Source organism: Euphorbia lathyris, chromosome 5 (assembly GCF_963576675.1).
Source record: "Euphorbia lathyris chromosome 5, ddEupLath1.1, whole genome shotgun sequence".
NCBI classification, from domain to species: Eukaryota; Viridiplantae; Streptophyta; class Magnoliopsida; order Malpighiales; family Euphorbiaceae; genus Euphorbia; species Euphorbia lathyris.
Window position 1 is genome coordinate 48,834,194 of NC_088914.1, and position 20,486 is coordinate 48,854,679.

The 20,486-nt window shown below is 31.2% G+C and overlaps 2 protein-coding genes across 3 annotated transcripts; one reads left to right on the plus strand and one right to left on the minus strand.

Annotated features, from left to right (window-relative positions):
- Positions 1-1,412: 1,412 nt before the first annotated feature.
- LOC136230503 (uncharacterized) lies at positions 1,413-3,459 on the minus strand. 2 transcript variants are annotated; one of them, XR_010689421.1, is made up of 4 exons: positions 3,233-3,459; positions 2,429-2,538; positions 1,759-1,870; positions 1,413-1,650 (listed from the first exon to the last, which is right to left on the minus strand). XR_010689421.1 is itself a non-coding variant. In XM_066019588.1 (3 exons), the coding sequence occupies exons 1-3, from the start codon at positions 3,434-3,436 to the stop codon at positions 1,837-1,839; spliced, it is 348 nt and encodes a 115-aa protein (XP_065875660.1). In that variant the 5' UTR covers positions 3,437-3,459; the 3' UTR covers positions 1,415-1,836. The 2 variants fall into 2 exon arrangements, 1 of the variants encoding a protein (XP_065875660.1); XM_066019588.1 differs by having other exon boundaries at positions 1,415-1,870.
- A 571-nt stretch (positions 3,460-4,030) lies between these two features.
- LOC136229774 (uridine kinase-like protein 5) lies at positions 4,031-18,916 on the plus strand. The gene is made up of 14 exons (XM_066018667.1): positions 4,031-4,148; positions 4,237-4,328; positions 4,412-4,481; positions 4,600-4,715; positions 13,653-13,749; positions 14,101-14,180; positions 17,308-17,502; positions 17,603-17,686; positions 17,931-17,991; positions 18,087-18,147; positions 18,242-18,335; positions 18,427-18,499; positions 18,602-18,684; positions 18,758-18,916. Exons 1-14 carry the CDS (start codon positions 4,067-4,069, stop codon positions 18,914-18,916), a joined length of 1,347 nt encoding a protein of 448 aa, XP_065874739.1. The 5' UTR covers positions 4,031-4,066.
- The last annotated feature ends 1,570 nt before the right edge of the window (positions 18,917-20,486 follow it).

The window sequence follows — 20,486 nt, forward strand, 5'->3', positions numbered from 1 at the left end:
AAAGAAACATATTCAAACGTAAAAGTACTCTAAATAGATATAAATAGCACGATTTCATGACAAAACTGACGTGAATATTAATGATATTTTAGGTATATTTTGGGCTTAACAATATGCGCCAAATATGCTTGGAATCCACCCTTCATTAAATAAGAAGCACTAATAGCAGATATTCCACTACCGACACATATTCAGCTTTGGTGTGACAATGTTGGGGCCATCTATCTCAATTCAAATCCAGTGTTTCATGCTCGAACGAAACATATTGAGCTTGATTATTACTTTATTTGTGAACAAGTTCAGTGTGGCTTTATCAACGTTCATTTCATTTCAATCGATGATCAAGTTGCGGATATCCTAACCAATCCACTTGCCAGTTCCCACTTCACTATGCTTCGCTCTTGCCTTTTGGTTCGCTCTCGTCATCGGCTTTAGGGGGGTGTTAGAGATAATTGTCAACATTATCTCTTAACTAGTTTTAGACCTGTGCTTTGCACGGTTTTTTTATTTGGTTTCGTTACATTAAGATATGTAAATATTAAAATTTAGTGTAATAATTTTATTTATTTATAACGCATTAAAGTATTGAACAATAATAAATAATTTAATTAGTATTATTATACACTTCTTTAAAATTTACATTTTGAGTACAATACATGTTTTTCTATGATTGTTCCCAATAAAAAAATTCAACAGAATTATTCTAGTGCGACGCAACATATATAACATATAATATACTTACAAAAAGAAAATAAAAAATATGATTTTTATTGAAGATTTAATTAAATTCATAACAACTGTATATCCTATTTTAGTAAAAATCATAAATAACATTATTCAAGATGAAACCAAAAACAATTAAAATGCTATAACGTTCCTTTTCCCTATACCCTATTCAAGGATCACAATTTTCGTTTTAATAAAAAGTAAAGATAACAAAGCTAAGACATTCATCATTGACCAAACTATATTGTGCTCTGAATGGATTGGCAATTGGATTAGAAGGAGGATATTGATCCTATACTCCCTTTCCAAACATTCATAAACATAATTATTACCAAGGTTTATCATTAGTATTCTATAACCCCTTTCAGACTCTTCTTTACTTCCATATATCCCAAAACATACCAAAGTCCACCTGTGGATGTATTCCCGAATCAATGCAGTTCCCTTCAATTACCGTTTGCCATGTCTTTATCATAGTCCCTAAAATAGGAGTTCTTGTACTGTGTTAATGAATTGAATGATTGTTTGTGCAAACTTTGAATCAATGATGTCCTTAAGGTCCAAAATTATAACGTAATTATTGTATAATAATTAGGGATAAAAATTACAGCATGAGACAATTTAAACTCTTAACTTTTTCCTTAAAAAGTTGAGATAAATTCTAAACTGGCATTTCATTCAGTTCAAGCAAGATTTAAGAAAACATAGTTATTAAATAAACTCAATGAAACACAGCACAATCAGTAAAATCATCCCGACATCCAGAATCTGTTTCCCAAATTCAAAGTACAAAACTGCAAATAAATGCTCAAATTACCCCAAAAGATTTCATTAGCCCATATTGATAGATCATAATGCCACTTTGGTCACAACTTCATCCATCTTTAGTCCAAACTCCGTTAGAGCAACCAAAGTCATAGAAAACTAATAACAGAAGAGATCAATCATTTGAGGTTTTAGTTAGTAATTGAATAGATAATGAAAAATTAACTAATTATTTTTTTTAAATAACAGAAGGTAAATGAGGCACACTATCATGGTCATGTGTGATTCTGGAAGTATTTGGCACAAGTTGGATATAGTAAGATGTAAAAACAGCAGCTGTCCATGTCATAGCTTGACCATTCTTGGCTTTGAGGTTAACCTGAGAATAAGCCAAAAATTACAATATAACTTGTTTCATTCATTTTTTCCCCTCTTTCTTGCTGTTATTCATCCATAGGGATCAGCAAGAAATTGCATATAAGATAACAGTGAGGGAAAGTTATCAAAATCATGTGGGAACTGTAAAATTTGAAAAAAAGTGATAAATCTTAGCAGCTAATGCATTATGTTATATATGAAAGTACCAATGAACCACCTTTCAAGACATAAAAAGAAGCACTGGTTAAACTATTGATGAAAGGCAATAATTTTAATAAGTTTTCAAATTTCTCATCCATTAAAACCATAACATCAGTCGGAACTATAAATGAAAACACATCAAATTACTCGTAAAGATATCAGTGTTTAACTAACAAATAAAGAAAAAGAAGATTTCCTTATTTCATTCCTAAATTGTCTCATGAAACGAATTAGAGAAAGAACCAAAATTATAATTTATCCACATGAGACATGTTGGAACACACATTTCTATTAGCCAATAATCGAAACTACTGAGCGAACCAGCTTTAAACATTTGCAAATTTCAAGATTAAAATACCTCATGCTCCATTCTGTCATTATAGCTACGACTACTGTTGTGATTGAAAATCTGACTGCTGCTCTACGACTTGGGCTCCTCCGGTAAGCTCCATGAGTCACACTACTTCCCTTAAATAAAAACACATGAATAAGTACTACAAAAGGTCCAAAAAATAAACTGAGGTTTTATGGAAGTTTCTATATTCTAACATCCCCGGACAGAGATAATGCATTTTGAAACTCTGAGTCATCAAATTTTTATCTATAGATAGAGAAAAAGAAGTCACAATAAATCCAAGCCAAACTAATATGTGACCATAAATTCTTGAAGGATGATGAAGATTAGAAGGAAGTAAGATGTGTAAAAGAAAACTATTATACTCACCAGAAGGAAATATCATACACAAAAGAAATCGTATCTAAATTGAACAACCCCAATCATTAAAGAAGAAGAAGAGAGAACAAAAGTCTTAACAGATTTGTTAATTGGATGCATTGGAGATTAATGTTGATAGCAAAATGAGAAACAGTAAAATTGGGGAGCATCTAATCATAAACAATCAGTAGGATATTAAAATTGATCAAATACTTGGTTGGGTAATCACACTTCAACATAGCAGATGTAAATGGAAGTAAAAAGTAAGTGAATTAATAAACTTAAAGCATAACTAAAAGTTTAATTCGAAATCTTAGGCTAAACATAGAAAAAGAAATCCATGTCACAAGTGACTAATTGGAAAAGTAATATGCACAATCGGAAATAGTGCCCATGGGGATGAAAGACAAATCAGTTGATTCATGCAGGAATAGAAATCCAACTCACCGTAGAAGAAGCCAGATAAAGGATGTGGATGATGGCAATAGTTCTAGTGGCGAAAAACAGAAACCAAAGAGAGTCTTGAGGGAGTTGGGGAAGAAACCGAAACAGGAACTGAAAGAATAAAGCAGTTGAAATAGGATTATGGAAACCGTAAATGGTAAATTGCGGAACAATAAGATCGTGCTTCAAGGAGGGAGAAATGGCCATAGATGGAAAGAATTAAAAAAGAATTAAAAAAATAAGGAGATGACAAATCAGCATCAACACATTGAAACAATGACACATCATCTATACTATCTACAGATTTAGATTATATATAGATTAGATTAATTATCTAGCTAGCGTTTATAATTGTCTATAACACTTATTGTTTTTTTTAGGAAAAAAAATCTTATATTCATTAAACACATTATCTATTTTTCTTCATCTTATATTCATATATTTTAATATATATAGAATGATTTATGCGTAACCCTAATCAATGGAATTCATTAAACACATTATCTATTTTTCTTCATCTTATATTCAATAGATATATGTGTCTAAGTCTTATAAATTTGTGCAATCACTATTGTATTTCATAAATATTCAATAATAAAATTATATTTTATTATTCGTTTCACTAGTATATATACTATATATAGAAAATTATGTTAATATGTATAAATTAAAAGGAATAAAGAAACAGATGATATTTACATAGTTATGTTAGTGCGGAATTGTAGGATAAATTTTGCATTATAAAAAATAAACTAATCAGCACTTCCATTGAATGATGATCTCATAATTTATAGAGAAAAAGAAAAGGATCGAAATCTGAAGAGAAGAAAAACAAAGATGGAATCAGATCAGTTAGCTACATTAGCTCATCGAATCAAAGATCATTTATCTGTCCAATCTAAACTTCCCTTTGTCATTGGTACATTACTATTTTTTAATAGGATTTTGTAATTATTCATCTCACTTCATTATTATTATTATTATTATGATTATGAATCAAATATTAGGTGTTGCTGGTGGCACTGCATCTGGCAAAACAACTGTTTGCAATATGATTATTTCTCAACTTCATGATCAAGGCGTTGTTCTTATAAATCAAGTATTTTATTTTTATTTATTTATAATTCTAAATGGAATAAAACTATTAAGATTCTAATCAATGATATGATAATTTTGTTTTAGGATTCGTTTTATCACTCCTTCAATGATAAAGAATTGGAAAAGGTTCATGAGTACAACTTTGATCATCCTGGTAATATATATATATATATATATATATATATATATATATATAGTTTAATCGCAAAATAGATTCAATAAATAAAAACTTATATTTGGAGTAATTTATTTCTGCCGTTATTCTTGATCAGATGCATTTGACACAGAGCTTTTACTTTCATGCGTGGAGAAACTGAAACTTGGCCAACCAATTTCTATACCATATTATGATTTCAAAAGGCATAAAAGCGTTGGACCAGGACAACAGGTATTTATGCATTGCATTTTTTATTCTTCATTTTCACTATTTATGCAATTCAAACCTAATACTTCACAATTACTTTAGATATTAGTTAGTTTTTTAATAATAAAAAAATACTATATATAAGACAATCTTAAAGCAACATATAAATCTATGGCACAATTATCAATTAAGATCATAAGTTTATTCACAAAATAACTTGCAAGCATACTGTAGTTTCGGCTATTTTTCAATCTTTTTATTTAGTTCTCATGGAGGAATGTCCTCTTTTAGCATAGCATAATGGCCATTTGTATCAATTTTTTTTTCTTGTAAAAGAAAAGCAAAAGCTTACTAATTTGTCATCCTTCTATTATACTGATGGATGAATATTTAAAAAAAAAAATTCATGCACAATGCTTATATGGCTTACATATGTGCATACATTTTAAAGAAAACCCACCCTGAAATTGGAATTAGTTTCAAAATAGATCTAAATGAGAAATAGTTTATGTTGTTCTATAATGCATATGTTAGTATCCTACTGAAATAGAAATGAGCCCGTTAAACCAGAAGGCAATATGCAAACACAAAAAACCCAATAGTGACCTAAACATCTCTATCAATAGAATGAAATATTTTGAGAATAATGAATCATAAAAGAAAGCAATATAACAAGTCTCCAAATAAGACTTGGATTGAAAAATTGATGAATATCTATAAGATCTTAATTTAAGAAATATTTTAATGCTAAATGTTGATGAATAACAAGATGTAGCGCAAAGTCACTACATATAAGGAAATAAAATAAAGTAAAAACTTTAAAATTACTGTTCATTATTTTTTAATTAACAAATCTACTCATTTTTAGACCTTACCAACTATGAGTTTTTTTATTGGGAGTTGCCGTTGTGAATTAGAAGCATTATAATTGTTTATAAAACATGTATTCAAGCCTTCTTTTTTGAAAAGAACTTGAGAAAACTTTATTAAAGAATAACGTTACCAGAAACAGTAGCAAAATTGGGGGGATGGTCAAACCAGGATCCCCGATCAGACTCCGAAGCCACTCCTCTTGCAAACACATGAGCATAGTGATTCGCAGACTGTCAAACAAAAGAAACCTCACATGTATCTATATCTCGTAAAAGAGATTTACAATCGCCTATTATAAAATCCACTATTGAAGAAACAGTAGATTCTCGCTCTAGAGCATAAGCTACTAACTGAGAATCTAACTCCACTAACATGCAATTCCAGCCCCGCTCTTTAGTCCAACTCAGAGATTCACGGCATGACAGAGCTTCGACCAGGAATGGATCAAGAGGGCAGAGCAGCTGGCCGTTTTTTGCTGCAATAAACTGACCAAATTCATCTCGAGCAACAATTCCAAAGCCAGCATACCCTTCACTTGCAAAAAATGCCCCGTCAGCGTTGAGTTTCAGGACATCCCTTGGTGGTGGAGACCAACACGAAGCAACAGGCTGAGCCCCATGATTGTTACGAAGATCCTGAGCAGCTTTCCACTCGATAGTGCAGAAAGTGCCAAGTTAAAAATGATAGTAGCTGGAGACGACGAGTTATTCCAAACTCTATTATTCCTGTTAATCCAAACTGCCCAACAAATTACCGCAGCCAACTCGATATCTTCCTAAACTTTTGACCTCAACACAGATAACCAAAAGTCTAAAAACGACCCAACCTGCACACCCGTACTTCCGAATGCTGACAATGTCCAAACCTGCTGTACAAACGGGCATCCTACCAAACAACCGTCGACTCAGCCACCTGAAAACACAATGGGCAATTTGAACATACCGGAACACGATGCTCCCTTAACGCAGTCCGAGTCGGCAGACTATCCGACAATGCACGCCATACAAAATTACGGACTTTGGGGGGAACCTTTAATTTCCAGATAGGGCTTCACATCTTTGCATTCATCATAGGATTCGACGGAACGCAATCCGCTCTCAAAGAAAGATAGCAAGCCTGAACACTAAATTGACTAGAGTTGGCATCCGACCAGGACCAGGCATCCTCTACGTTGTGCATGCTCAATGGAATCTGGGAAATTAGTGCAACATCCCGGTCGCAAAATAGACCTCTAACCATATCCATATCCCAAGCTGCTCTATTCGGAATACGAAGCATATTAACAGTATTTACGCTAACTCCCTCTAATCTCGCACTCTCTACAAACGGGTTCTGAGGGTCTAGTAGCCAGAGGTCCTCCCAAATGTTAATACTTGATCCACTACCCACCACCCATTTAACTCGAGATCGCGTTATATCATGGGCCTCCAGTAAACTTCACCACACAAAGCTGGGATTCGAGCCTAACTCAGCCTCCAAAAAAGAACCATGGGGATAGTACCTAGCTCTTAGAACCCATACGACAAGAGAGGATGGGCTATTAATCAGTCGCCACCCTTGCTTTGCGAGTAACGCCACATTAAAATGATGAAGATTCCGGAATCCCATACCACCCGCCTCCTTTGGAACATATAAGCGCTCCCAAGTTTTCCAGCTTATGCCTCTCCCTTGATTGCCATCTGAACCCCACCAAAAGGAGTTCATCATCTTTTCTAATTCGTCACACAGAGATTTAGGGAGGATGAATAGGCTCATTGCATATGCCGATAGAGCTTGAAGAACTGACTTTATAAGTACTTCCTCCCTAACCCGGGATAAGAACTTTGCCTTCCAGCTTCGGAGTCTGTATGCAACTCTATCCTGGATGAAGTTGAAACGCATGGATTTGTTTCGACCAACGATGGATGGAAGGCCGAGATACTTACCAAGCCTAGAGGCAATCGACACCCCTAACACAGTTGCAAGAGAAGCACATGTAGCCAGTAAACATTTTTTACTAAAGGAGATGTAGCTTTTGTCATAGTTTACCTTCTGTCCAGAGGCGAGCTCATACTGTCTTAAAAAAATTTCACACACATACCCTCCTTTGTATTGGCTTTAAAGAATAGATAAATGTCATTAGTGAAAAATAGATGAGTGATAGGCGGTGCTAGCCTAGCAATGCGATAACTATGTAACAATCCCTGGCCCTCCAGATTAGACAGTGAAGTAGACAGCCCTTTAGCACAAAATAAAAACAGATACGGTGAGAGCGGGTCTCCCTGATGTAAACCTTTACTAGGAGAAATTGGACCCATAATACGACTTCAAGCCTATTTAAGAACTAATAATTTGGTAATGTATAAATAATTTATAATGAACCTTTGGTATGTGAAGTTATAGTATAGTTTATACTAAAGACACATCTCCCAATTAAATCTTTTCTAAGACACGTCAACCTATTAAGGTGTTTTGGATTTCCCTCTAGTCCCAAAATTAGATGTAGTATATATAAGGAACTAATTCAACTACTAACTTATTATGGCAAGTGTTCATGAATTTAAAGGCTAATTAACGTAAACATATATTTGTTCATATTCTTGTAAGATTATAATCAATCAGTTGCTATGGTGAAACCAAATCCAACTCTACTTTATACTGAAATAAAATCACAAATGGAATGTCCAAATTTTCATACATACTTTAGAATTTATGAAAAATGAGGATGATAAAAGTCAAGAGAGAGTTTTCTAAGCGAGGTTTGTTACTTTAAACAAATTAAACTTAATTATTAAATATAAAGAGATGAGGAATGTGACACATCATTATGGAAGTAGTTTGATACAATTTGTTGACATGAAAGGTTGTCATTAAAACTTGTGGACATGAAAGGTATTCGGTAAATGTGTGATATAAAATTGAGTTTGTAATTTATGGTCTTTTTGTGACACAGTTGTGTTTGATTTGTTGCCTTAAACTCTTAATTGATTGTCTAGCTCTATTAATAGTCATTTTCGTAGAAAAATATGCAACTGAGAGTAGAGAAAATAAGGAAGACTTTTTTAGTGTTTTGTAAAGTTTGTATTCCTGGTTTATGAAATAAACTTTAGTGTGTGTGTGTGTGTGTGTGTGTTTTTGTATTCCTATTGTCCTGTACCTCCAACAAAATGGCATCAAAGCTTAGGATGGAAAAGTTGTGAGAATTTTCTTTTCTTAAATTGAGTGTTTCAGAAATACTACATAAAAATATATAGAAATTTAAATATCTCCTTTCACTTCTATCATCTAAGAAAGACTAATTATACATATTGGTGCCTCCATATTAAGGTCTTACTCAAATATCAAGATGTTAGGGACATCGTTGATAAAGGCTACAAAGTTGTAGTAGACGAGTCATGATTATCTCTACCGAAACAAGATAGTGTATAGAAAAACTACATAAGCAATCAAAAGAATCTTACTCCCATCCATCAAGGATTGGATGAAGTAATGTTTGAGAAGGTAACATAAGCTACAATATCCAAACAGACATGGGAAATTCTTTGAGTTTCTCTTCAAGGTGAAAATAAATTAAAAAAAGGTTCGATTACAGATGTTGAGATGAGAGTTTGAAAATATGAAGATGGAGGAAATAGAGGATATCATCGATTACTCATTCCGAGCACAATTTATTGTGAATCAAATAAAATTGTACGATGAAAAAATTAAAGATTCCAAAATATTTTATTTTTTTTGTGATCAATGTGACTAAAATTTAATTATGTGTGGGTGACAATGGAAGTATCTAGAGAATAAATGTGATGACCGTGGATGATTATCATCATTGCAAAAATGTGAAAAAGGGCTTGAGACGCAAAAAGAAGAGTCAACAGAACAAGTCTCAACAATAAAGATTTCATTCAAATAGAAAGAAAGTAAAAACCTATTCTAGGAGAGGATGTAGTAGATTTGGAGGAGGCAATGGAAGAGAATGAGGATGTTGAAGAAATCAACAATAAAAAAGAGGTGATAATGGTTACAACAACAATTAAGCATTCAATCTGTAAGAGGCCAAGACCGTGAACGAGGAAGAAGAAGTTGGATGCCAAATGAAAGACGCGACAAATCCAACATCTAATGCTACAACTTCTCCAAGTATCGGCACGATGCATCATGTTGTTAGAGTCCTAATTAGGTGGATAAGAAGGCTAACATATCCCAGATGAGGATGTAACAGGTACAATTTACTTACCTATGAAGGAGAAGAAAATCATGAAAGCAACATATGTTTTCTTGACAATACAACATATAATTATATGTGTTCAGGTAATAAAAGCTTCATTGAGCTATATGAATATGTTAGTGGTAATGTTGTATTTGGAAGATTCCCAATCACAAGTAATGGAACCATTCTTATTTAGAGAAAGAATGGTGCTCATTAGTTCATCAATAATGTGTATTATTTTGCAAACATGCATAACAATATTTTGAGATTGAGACAACTTATAGAGAAAAATTATAAAGTATATGGTTGACCACAAATACTATTGGACGAGACAAATGAGTTGATTGCTAGATTTTCTATGTCATAAAACCGAATGTTCATGATGAACATCCACACAAAAGTGGCCAAATGTTTAACAACTTGTGTGAAGATTTTCCCTTAGCTTTGGCATCTAAGGTTTGGACATCTAAACATTGGAGGGCTAAAGTTCTTAGGTTAGAAGAATATGATGCATGGATTGCCTCCTATTTATCAATAGCATCGATCGTGTGTAGGGTGTCTTGTTGGAAAATAATTCAGAATCATTTTTCCAAAGGTGTTAATGTTAAGAGGAAAGACACCATTTGTGCTCGTTTATGCAAATATGTGTGGAAAAATGACTCTAATGTTCTTGGGTAAAAATTATTATTATTTAGTTTACAGTGAAAATGGTCATTTTATTGAGGTATTAAAATATGATATAAGGGTTGAATTCATATCCAACATATTCAATAAATTCTATAAGGAACATAAAATTCATCATTCTTTTTCATCCCGATATTACCTTAACAAAATGGTGTCATTGAAAGGAAGATAAAAATGATGCTTAATATGGTGAGAAGCACGCTAAAATGCAAAAAATTGTCAAAAGGGTTATGGCTAAAAGAAAGAGAACGTGTCGTCTACCCATTGCATCAGTCTCCATTAGTAAGTGTATGGGATATAACGCCTCAAGAAACATGGAGTATGAGAAAGCCAAGTATTTCTCATTTGCGTATTTTTAGAAGTGTCACATATGTTCATGTACGAGATGAACCAAGAAGGAAGATGGGTTGCAGGAGTAAGAAATACTTGTTTGTTGGCTACTCAGAACCTTTTAAAGGATACAATTTGTTTGATCATCGGTCGTGGAAAATCATCAACATTAGAGATGTCACCACTGATGAAGAAGAAATTTGGGATTAGAGAATTGACAAAGAAAAGAACTATAGTTTGTATCCTTTCACTATGGATGAAAACAATGATCATGAAGAACTAACCACATCACTAATAAATACATCCAGTTCGAGAGCATCTTCTATTGAAGAAGACAGTCTCATTGAAAGTCCAAGAAAAGGCCTACAAAATTCACATGTATTGAAGATCTCTAAGATGTAACAAGAAATTGTAGTGATGAACTAACTATTTATTGTCATTATGTTGATAGTGAGAAAATGGATATATAAGAATCCATGAAGATGAACAATGGAGAAAATCCATGGAAGAGGAGATTCAAACAATCCAGAAGAACAAGACATGGGAACTAACTACACATCCAAATGGCCAAAAACACATTGGTGTTAAATGGGTGTTCAATAAAAATGCAAAATGTGAAGTTGTCAGACATAAAGCAAGATTGGTCAGGAAAAGATTTAGTCAACGATCCCAAATTGACTATAATAAAGTTTTTTTCTCATGTTTCAAGAATGGAGAGCATTAGACTAATGATCTCGATTGCTGCTCAAAACGGGTGGAAGGTTCATTAAATGAATGCCAAATCAGTTTTCTTGAATGGATTTCTAGAGGAGACAATTATGTTCAACAACCACTTAGTTATGTTGTCAAATACCATGAAGATAAAGTATTAAAATAGAAAATGCACTATATTGTCTCAAGCAATCACTGAAAGCATGAAATAGATGCATTGATAAATACTTTCGAGAAAATAGTTTTGTCAAATTCCCACATGAATATTCCTTGTATGAAAAGGTGAAAGATCTATATTCTAGTGGTATGTTTATACGTGGATAGTCTTATTTTTACTGGAAATAATCTTCAAATGTTTAAAGATTTCAAGAAAACAATGGTTTGTGAATTTGACCCTGTTTCTGCTTTCACGTAGAGTTTCGTATAAATGACTCGCATCGATCTCATGTCATATTATCTTGGAACTAAAGTGAAGCATAATGAAGATGGAACATTAATTTCTCTGCAAAAAAAATCTTGAAGACATATGAGATAGAAAATTGCAATTTCGTTAGAAGTCTAGTCAAATGCGGATTCAAATTAACAAAGGATGATGGAAAAGTCTCAATCCTTCAATATTCTGAAGCTTGTTTGGAAGCCTCGAATATTTAAGCTATACAAGACCATACATTATTTATGCAATTGGTTTGGTAAGTTGATACATTGAAGCACAAACTATGTGTCATACTAGAATGCTACTAAAAAGATTCTGCATTATGTAAAATGTACAAGTAATTTCTGTTTACTTTATTCAAAAACTGAAGATTTCAAATTAGTTGGACAATTTGATAGTGATTTGGTTATAATAAGAATGATAAAAAAAAAAGGACATTAGACCCTGATCTTTCATTTTTTGGTTCATTAAGCCTTTCATCTTTTATTTGGATACATTAAGCCCCTGATCATTTATTTTTGGTCTCATTAAGCCCTTGATGACCATAAAAAGTAAATGTGAACATAAAATTTGGTTAACGGATTGTTATTCATTGTACCTCCATTCGAAATTTGTATTTTTTTCCCTTTTTGAAATCAGTTTTGGATGTGTCATGTGGATAGGAAAACTGTAAAAATCTTAACCCAAATTGTAAAAAATATATTTTTTTTAATAATTTCAAATACAGATGAAGTCAATAACGTATTTTTAACAGAATTAGATGTTCACAACTTACTGATTTGGTCATCAAGGGCTTAATTAGACCAAAAATAAATGATCAGGGGCTTAATGTATCCAAATAAAAGATCAAGGGCTTAATGAACCAAAAAATGAAAGATCATGTGCCTAATGATGCTTTTTGCCTAAAAAGAATACATGTGGCTTTGTATTTCTAGGTGACACGATATTTACTTAGAATTAAAAAGTAAGTGATACTGACATCATCTACTTATGAAGCCGAATATGTGTTTGCAACATCATTTGTGTCTCATGCAATTTGGCTCCAATAATTGTTAAAGGAATTTTAGATGATTAAATGTGATATAATGGAAATTTTTAATGATAATAAATCCACATTGGTGTTATCGAAGAATCTAGTGCTTTATGATCGAAGTAAGTATATTGATACAATATATCATTTTATTAGAAAATTTATTGAGAAAAAAGATGTGACACTAAAATATGTGGATGTAATCGATCAAATATATATATATTCATGAATATAACAAAAAGAGATGAAAAATGTGACATTATCATCATGGAAGAAGTTTGGTAAAATTTATTGACATGAAATGTGTTTGGTGAAACTTATGGACATGGAAGTTTTTGGTATAAAATTTAGTTTGTATTTTGTGTTTTAAGGTGTCACATAATTGTGTTTGATTTGTATTCTTAATTTATTTTGTAGCTCTATAAATAGAGCCATTTTCATAGTAAAGTATACAATCGAGTGTAGAATAACAAATAAGAAACAACCTTTGATTGTTTTGTAAAGTTTTTATTCTTCCTATATGAAATAAATTTTAGTGTCTGCATTTTTATATTGTTGTTTTCCTCTACCTGCAACAATTACTAGCCATTGGTGGTTTTAAGGTTTTGTTGAGTTATATATTGGAAATTTGATATATTTTAACTCACATTATTTTATAGTCAAATGATTGATTAAAGTATTATTATGTTTTTATTATATATTTTTTATCATGTTTAGGTTAATCCTTCACATGTTATCATATTAGAAGGAATATTAGTTCTTCATGATCCCCGAGTTCGCGGTCTCATGAACATGAAGATATTTGTTGATACAGGTTCATTCTTCTCAATTATTTCATTCATACATTTATTAGTTCTTTTTTATTTGAATGAAATATTTATCAAGAGTAGCCTAATACAAATTGCTAGTAGGAAAAAAACTTGTGACTTTAAATTTTCTTTGTGCTATGTTTCTTAAAAAGTGTTTAGAAATGTAAGTTTAGATAAAATTAATTTCAATTGAATTCTATTACTTAATTTTCATGTTTGGAAACAAAAAAGAATAGAAATAATTGAATTCTTACATATTTCATTTGACAATTAGAAATGATGTCAGAAATGGCATGATTTTATGGGAATTAATTTTGTTCTAGACAAATGTTAATATGATTTATTACACAATGTAGATTCCGACTTGCGACTTGCTCGAAGAATTCGACGTGATACTGTTGAAAGAGGAAGAAATATTCAAAATGTGCTTGATCAAGTCAGTACTTCCAAAATTGGCTTCACTATGCTTTATTATATCTATAATTTAAGAAATTGTGGAATATGTTGATAAACTAAGTCCTAGCTTCATCCAAAGGAATCATTTATAAGTTTAAGGTGATTATTTACTTTGAGGTACTTTTTAAGTGAATTTAGGAACAACTTTCTCAACATGATATCATAGACAATTAGTTTACGGTTTAGCTGCCATATATGATCAATGTTGAAAATTTCATGCTCTAGCTGCCTAGCTTTAAGGTTGAATTAGTTATAAGAGAAAATGAGTCATCATTATCTCGACGAAGCAATCCTCCCTTTACATGATGAAATTAAGAGGAATTTTCTTTCATTGACAAAATATACAACAAATAAAGAGGAAAATGATCGTTGATAACTTGATCTCATATTCAATTTGATATATCTAAAATTCTGCTAATTATGTATTGTTGGGTAAATTACAGTTATTATACATGAACTTTAATGTATTTACACTTTGGTATCTATAATTCATTTTTGCACTTAAACATACTTGAACTTAGGTGATGTTCGATAAAACTGAAAATTAAGTGTTCAATATTAAATGCTGAAAGTATTAAACTATGAAACTGTTTGGTTTATACTGAAAATTAAATATTGAATGTAATTAATCTGTTTAATAACTACGAGACGAAAAAAATATAAAACTATAAATAAGACCATTATATCCTTTATATTAATTCAATTAATCTAAAATAAAAAATATAATAAATCAAAGAATTCATATTGTGCAACGAAACCTTTTAATGAACATTATATTAAGCCAAAACATTATTGTAATTACATTAGAATCACATTTTAAAAGTTTATATATATATAAATCAAAATTTCCTATGACTCAATGCAACTAATAACATTTACTATATGTATGTATTTCTTATTTGACTATCTTGAAATACATATCTCATGCATAAATTGACAATGACACTAAGCTTCCACTAAAACATTATATTAAAGTACTACCAACTACAAATGTATGCAAAAAAATGAAGTTGGACTAATTTTACTTATAATTTCTATGACAAGCTACAAATATTCCTATTTGTTTATCCTCGTCACACATTAAATAATTGAATATAACTAATGTTGTTTGGAATGTGTTTATTGATGGGGAAGAATTTTAAATGTTGAAGGATGAAAATCTAGCACAGACAAAATAATGGAGAACATTGCACAGAGAGAAAAGCAACGAATAGATGAAGAAGGGCCTAAAAAGAAGGAACTCCTGAGGATATAAAAGTAAACATAATTCAAATCTTAACACTGAGTGTGTTAAGTGATTAGTTTTAAGTCAAAAAACACTTACTATTTAAGTCAATTTTAACTTAATTGAATAATTTAAGAACCTAACAATATAAAGTTATCAAACACACTTAAATTAATTAAATGCTTAATATATTAATTTAAGTGATTTATCTTGTTATCAAAGAGAGTCTTACATTACCTAATATTATAGTTCAAATGATCTGATAGAATCGGTTGATTGTGCCATATCAGTGCTTTAGTTTTTCTTAACTTGGAATGTATGGCCAATTAAATATTAAAATACTTACATATAATTTACCATTCACTTTTAAAATACTCTTTTAACCTTTTATATTTTCCTTCTACTTTAGATTGTTATCTTCTTTATTCTCCAATGTCTTTTCTTTTTGGGTAAATAGTTTATTAATCCCGAGTTTCTGTATATTACACTAATGAGTCCTTACTAAAAAATACATTATTGATATCTAAATTTTTCAAAATCAATTATTTCGTCATTCCGTCCGGAATCTCTGAATTATCATAGACTGGTAAACTTGTCATTTTGTATAAAATTTAGCTTTTGACTAACATAATTATGGACAAAATGACTAAGTAGTTAATTTTGAAAAAAATTATAGTCAATAATGTAATTTTTTTAAAAATAGTTTAAATGATTAGTGTAGCATGCAATCACTTGGGTACAATAACTTATTTACCCTTATATATTTCTCTATTGCTTTTCTAAACCTCTCTTTTAAACCATTTATTTCTCTCTCTAGTGGTATTCACCATATCTATCTATCTTTATTCATTTACTAAACTTCTCTTCTAAACTCCCAGTCTCACCATCTAATCCCCTATTGAAATCTCAAATTACCATAAATGGCATCAACATCTTCAACAAAAAAAAACATGACATCCTTCGATGGAGCTATGGATGCAAACAAACAAAAAGATTCAACCTTATGTCAATCTAGGTCTTTTTGTTCTCTAAAGAGTTTTTAACTTTGTTTAAGTTAGTTATTCTTTGAACAGACAAAATAGGGTTTAGCTAGCAACTAGGAATTTTTTATTGAAATTACTGTAGCTAACAGATTTATCAAAATGAATGACCACATTCCACTGATAAAACAATGCAAAAGGGAAAATCTTAGAACTTGTAAACAGAAGAGGAACAAGATATCACTAAAAATGTTCTAAAGAAAGAAACAACTTCACATTAATTTAGTTTGTGTGAATAAATAACATGTTATGGTCAAGAAGGATATATCATAGAAGGAATGATGCATGCTATTAAAATAATCAATATTCATGGACGTGTTGTTATGAGCCATGTGTTGATGTAATTGCTTGAGAGGTTAATCCTAGTCTTTTTTTTTTGTTTCATTTATATCATATATAATCATTTGATTATAGATCACATAACACGATTATTACACAACAACCCTTTTTAATACCCCTAATTGTAGCTTTGACAACGCATATTGTATCAAATAAGGGAGAGAAATTGAACAAGAGATAGAAATGTGATAAATGGAAACAGAGGGAAACATTTATAAGGCTAAAAGTGTATTTTTCTATATTAGTTGGATCTATAAAATTTTGTTATTTAGATCAAATTATGTCATGTCATATTTTTTAATAATTAAGTTTTCATAACAGGACGTATAGAATTTAATGTAGGTCACAACTGAATCGAAGTATTTTCAAGCACAAAATGGAGTTTAACTACTATAGTGTGAAACATGCTAAAGTTGAGATACCATAATATAGCATGTATTATTAAATAAAAAGTTACAGGGTATTTGGTTAATTTAATAAGTAATTGACATGAAAACTTGCAGTACGACAGATTTGTGAAGCCTAGCTTTGAAGAATTTATACTGCCATCAAAAAAGTATGCTGATATTATAATCCCTCGAGGAGGAGATAATGAAGTAGCAATTGACTTGATAGTTGAACATATTCGAACAAAGCTTGGCCAACACGAACTCTGTAAAATATATCCAAATATTTTTGTCATATTTCCAACATTTCAGGTAATTAATAATGCTTTCTTCAACTTTAATTCATTCTATATATATTAAACAATAAAGTCATATAGATCTTTCTTTTCTAATAATTTTGAATTTGATGTAGATAAGAGGGATGCACACATTGATACGTGATGTGAATACAACAAAACATGATTTTGTGTTTTATGCGGACAGATTAATTCGTTTGGTAAAAGAGAAATTAATTCTTAAGACACATGAAATTCTACAATACTCGTGGAGCAATATATCCGGCCATTTAATTGATGTCACTTATATACATTTATTGCTTAACACCAATCATCTCCCATAAAGTGGTATGCTTCGCTCTTTTGGTTAGTCGTGTGTATTGCTCTGTAAGTATGGTAGAAATTATCCATTTCTTGGTACAATCAATGTGATCCAATTTGTTTGTGAATTGATATATATTTCAGGTTGTGGAGCATGGTCTTGGTCATCTTCCTTTCATAGAAAGACAAATTACAACTCCAACAAGTAATTGCCTTAATTACCTACAAATGTCTATAAAAAAAACCCATCAGTCTACATGTTATCCACCATTATTCTTTTATTGTTTTAATGTTTTTCAGGTTCCATATATCCTGGAGTTGTTTTCTACAAAAGATTATGTGGGGTGTCAGTCATTAGAAGGTATGAACATAATATGGTCGTTAATTAACTATATAGTGTATGCAAAAATCCTTAATAGTATTAAATTTTATAATGGAGAGATGATTGATTTCAGTGGAGAAAGCATGGAAAATGCTTTAAGGGCATGTTGTAAAGGAATCAAAATTGGTAAAATTCTTATCCACAGAGAGGGTCATAGTGGACGCCAGGTTCGTCTCCTAGGAATCTCATTTTTCTGTCCAAGAATATCTACCATACTCCTCAAGTAATTCATCCTACCAATCATTTTTATGTATGCAGTTAATTTATGAAAAGTTACCTGCAGACATCTCAAGTCGTCATGTCTTATTGCTCGATCCCGTAATTGCTTCAGGTTTCAATCATACTATATTATTATGGAAAAGTTTGTATGTAATATGGATGTACTTTTCATGTATACATATAAATTTCACATCAATCATTATATCATTAACAGGAAATTGTGCAGTTAAGGCTATATCACTACTTGTTAGTAAAGGTGTTCCAGAATCTAACATTATATTCCTCAACCTTATAGCTGTAAGTTCATTCCAATTGAATTCATATTTTTATTTTTATTTTATTTTTTCGTTACTAAAATCATCATGTATAGGCTCCTCAAGGAATACATGCAGTTTGCAAGCAATTTCCAAAGGTGAAGATTGTAACCTCAGAGATTGATGTAACATTGGATGATAATTTTCGTGTAATCCCGGGCATGGGGGAGTTTGGAGATCGTTATTTCGGTACAGATAATGAAGAACATATATAACCATATGTGTTCACACCTTTAACTTTCCAATTACATTACATTACTAATTTATGATTTTAACTTTTTTTTATCTTCTCTTTTACTATTGTTTATAATATCAAGGAAAATCGAGTGTTAATGATGCCAATAGCCCTTAAAATCAATAATATATAACTTTTCTCAAGATTATATGGTTGTGTTTTACAATTTTCCATGTAATTATTTTATTCATTTTGACTTTTTACACCAGATTTTATATTTACGGTTTATTAATGTATAGTAGTGTAATGATTTTATTTGTAGCGATGTATGGTTCTAAATTAATTTGAAACAATATAATATTTCAATATTGATATCTCATTCATATAAAATATATCAAGTACAAGTATTACTTATATACACAAGATTTGTCATACTAATGACTCATCTAAGCTACATATACATGAAACATCCCATGACCATCTAATTGTTGAGAAAATTAACTATTAAGTTAAAACAATTAAATAAAAAAGGAATTATTGTGAAGTCCCAATTAATAAGAGACTATTTTTATAATTTGTAGTAATGAGGAATTGTTTTTGTAATTTGTAATTATTAAAAGAAAATTAAAGTTTGAAAATTGACCACCGAATTTGGTGGTCAATGTATCAATTAATTGTGCCAGCAATAAGTTGCTGGCACAATTAATTAGGTTGCATACCTTGGCTTATAAAAAGCCAAGGATGCTCAATTTCAACTTGGTATTGTGAAGAAAAAAAAAAGAGAAAGGGAGTTAATAGAGAGAGGAATGATGTAGAGTGAGAGAAGGCACAATTGTGTCTTGTGAATTTTGAGAGTTTATTTTAGAGGATAGTCTAATTATTTTGGGGAGAGATAAAAATAGTAAAGATAATTATTTTGGGTATTTTTGCGAAACACCCGAGTGCTACTATTTTTGTTTTATCTCATTGTAACTCTAGAAAGTTTTTAGAGAACACCATCTTGTAAACCTTATAAATTCAATAAAATTGAGATTTATTGCTTCCGCTGAATTGTCCCAATCCAGAAAAATTTCCAATAGTGGTATCAGAGCTATGGTTCAATGTTGGGGCTCCTGCTGATGTTAGCGTCACGCACCAATTGAATTGGGCATGAGAAAATGGAGAAAATGAGCAAGTAGTTGAAGGAGTTTTCTTTGCCTAAGGTTAAAAAAAAGGAAATTCCTCAATGTGATCATTGCAAAAGGCATGGTCATGATGAGAAGAACTGCTAGGAAGGGGAAGCCCCAAATGTTTCGTGTAAGAAGTTTGGGCACGTGCAATGGAATTGCATGAACAAGAGAAAAGAAAATGTCAATGTGGCAAATCATGTTGACGAAGAAGAATTTGCTTAATTTGGAAAGAAGTGCTCAAATAGTTGAAGGTTGATGAGAAGTGCATCAACAAATCGATTCGGTGAGAAGTGCTCCGAGAAGTTGTCTACGGAGAGAAGTGCTCCGGTATGAAGAAAAAAAATGAAAGTTTTAAATTAATAGTTAAGGGGAAGATTGTTGAGAAAATTAACTATTAATTTAAAACAATTAAATAAAAAATGAATTTTTGTGAAGTCCCAA

Coding starts and splice junctions, on each gene's coding strand:
- LOC136230503 (XM_066019588.1), bottom strand. CDS start 3,436: ATGGCCATTTCTCCCTCCTTGAAGCACGATCTTATTGTTCCGCAATTT. Junction 2,539..3,232: donor TTTATCTGGCTTCTTCTACG/GTGAGTTGGATT, acceptor TTTTTATTTAAG/GGAAGTAGTGTGACTCATGG. Junction 1,871..2,428: donor ATGACAGAATGGAGCATGAG/GTATTTTAATCT, acceptor GCTTATTCTCAG/GTTAACCTCAAAGCCAAGAA.
- LOC136229774 (XM_066018667.1), top strand. CDS start 4,067: ATGGAATCAGATCAGTTAGCTACATTAGCTCATCGAATCAAAGATCAT. Junction 4,482..4,599: donor GTACAACTTTGATCATCCTG/GTAATATATATA, acceptor ATTCTTGATCAG/ATGCATTTGACACAGAGCTT. Junction 18,685..18,757: donor TATTCCTCAACCTTATAGCT/GTAAGTTCATTC, acceptor CATCATGTATAG/GCTCCTCAAGGAATACATGC.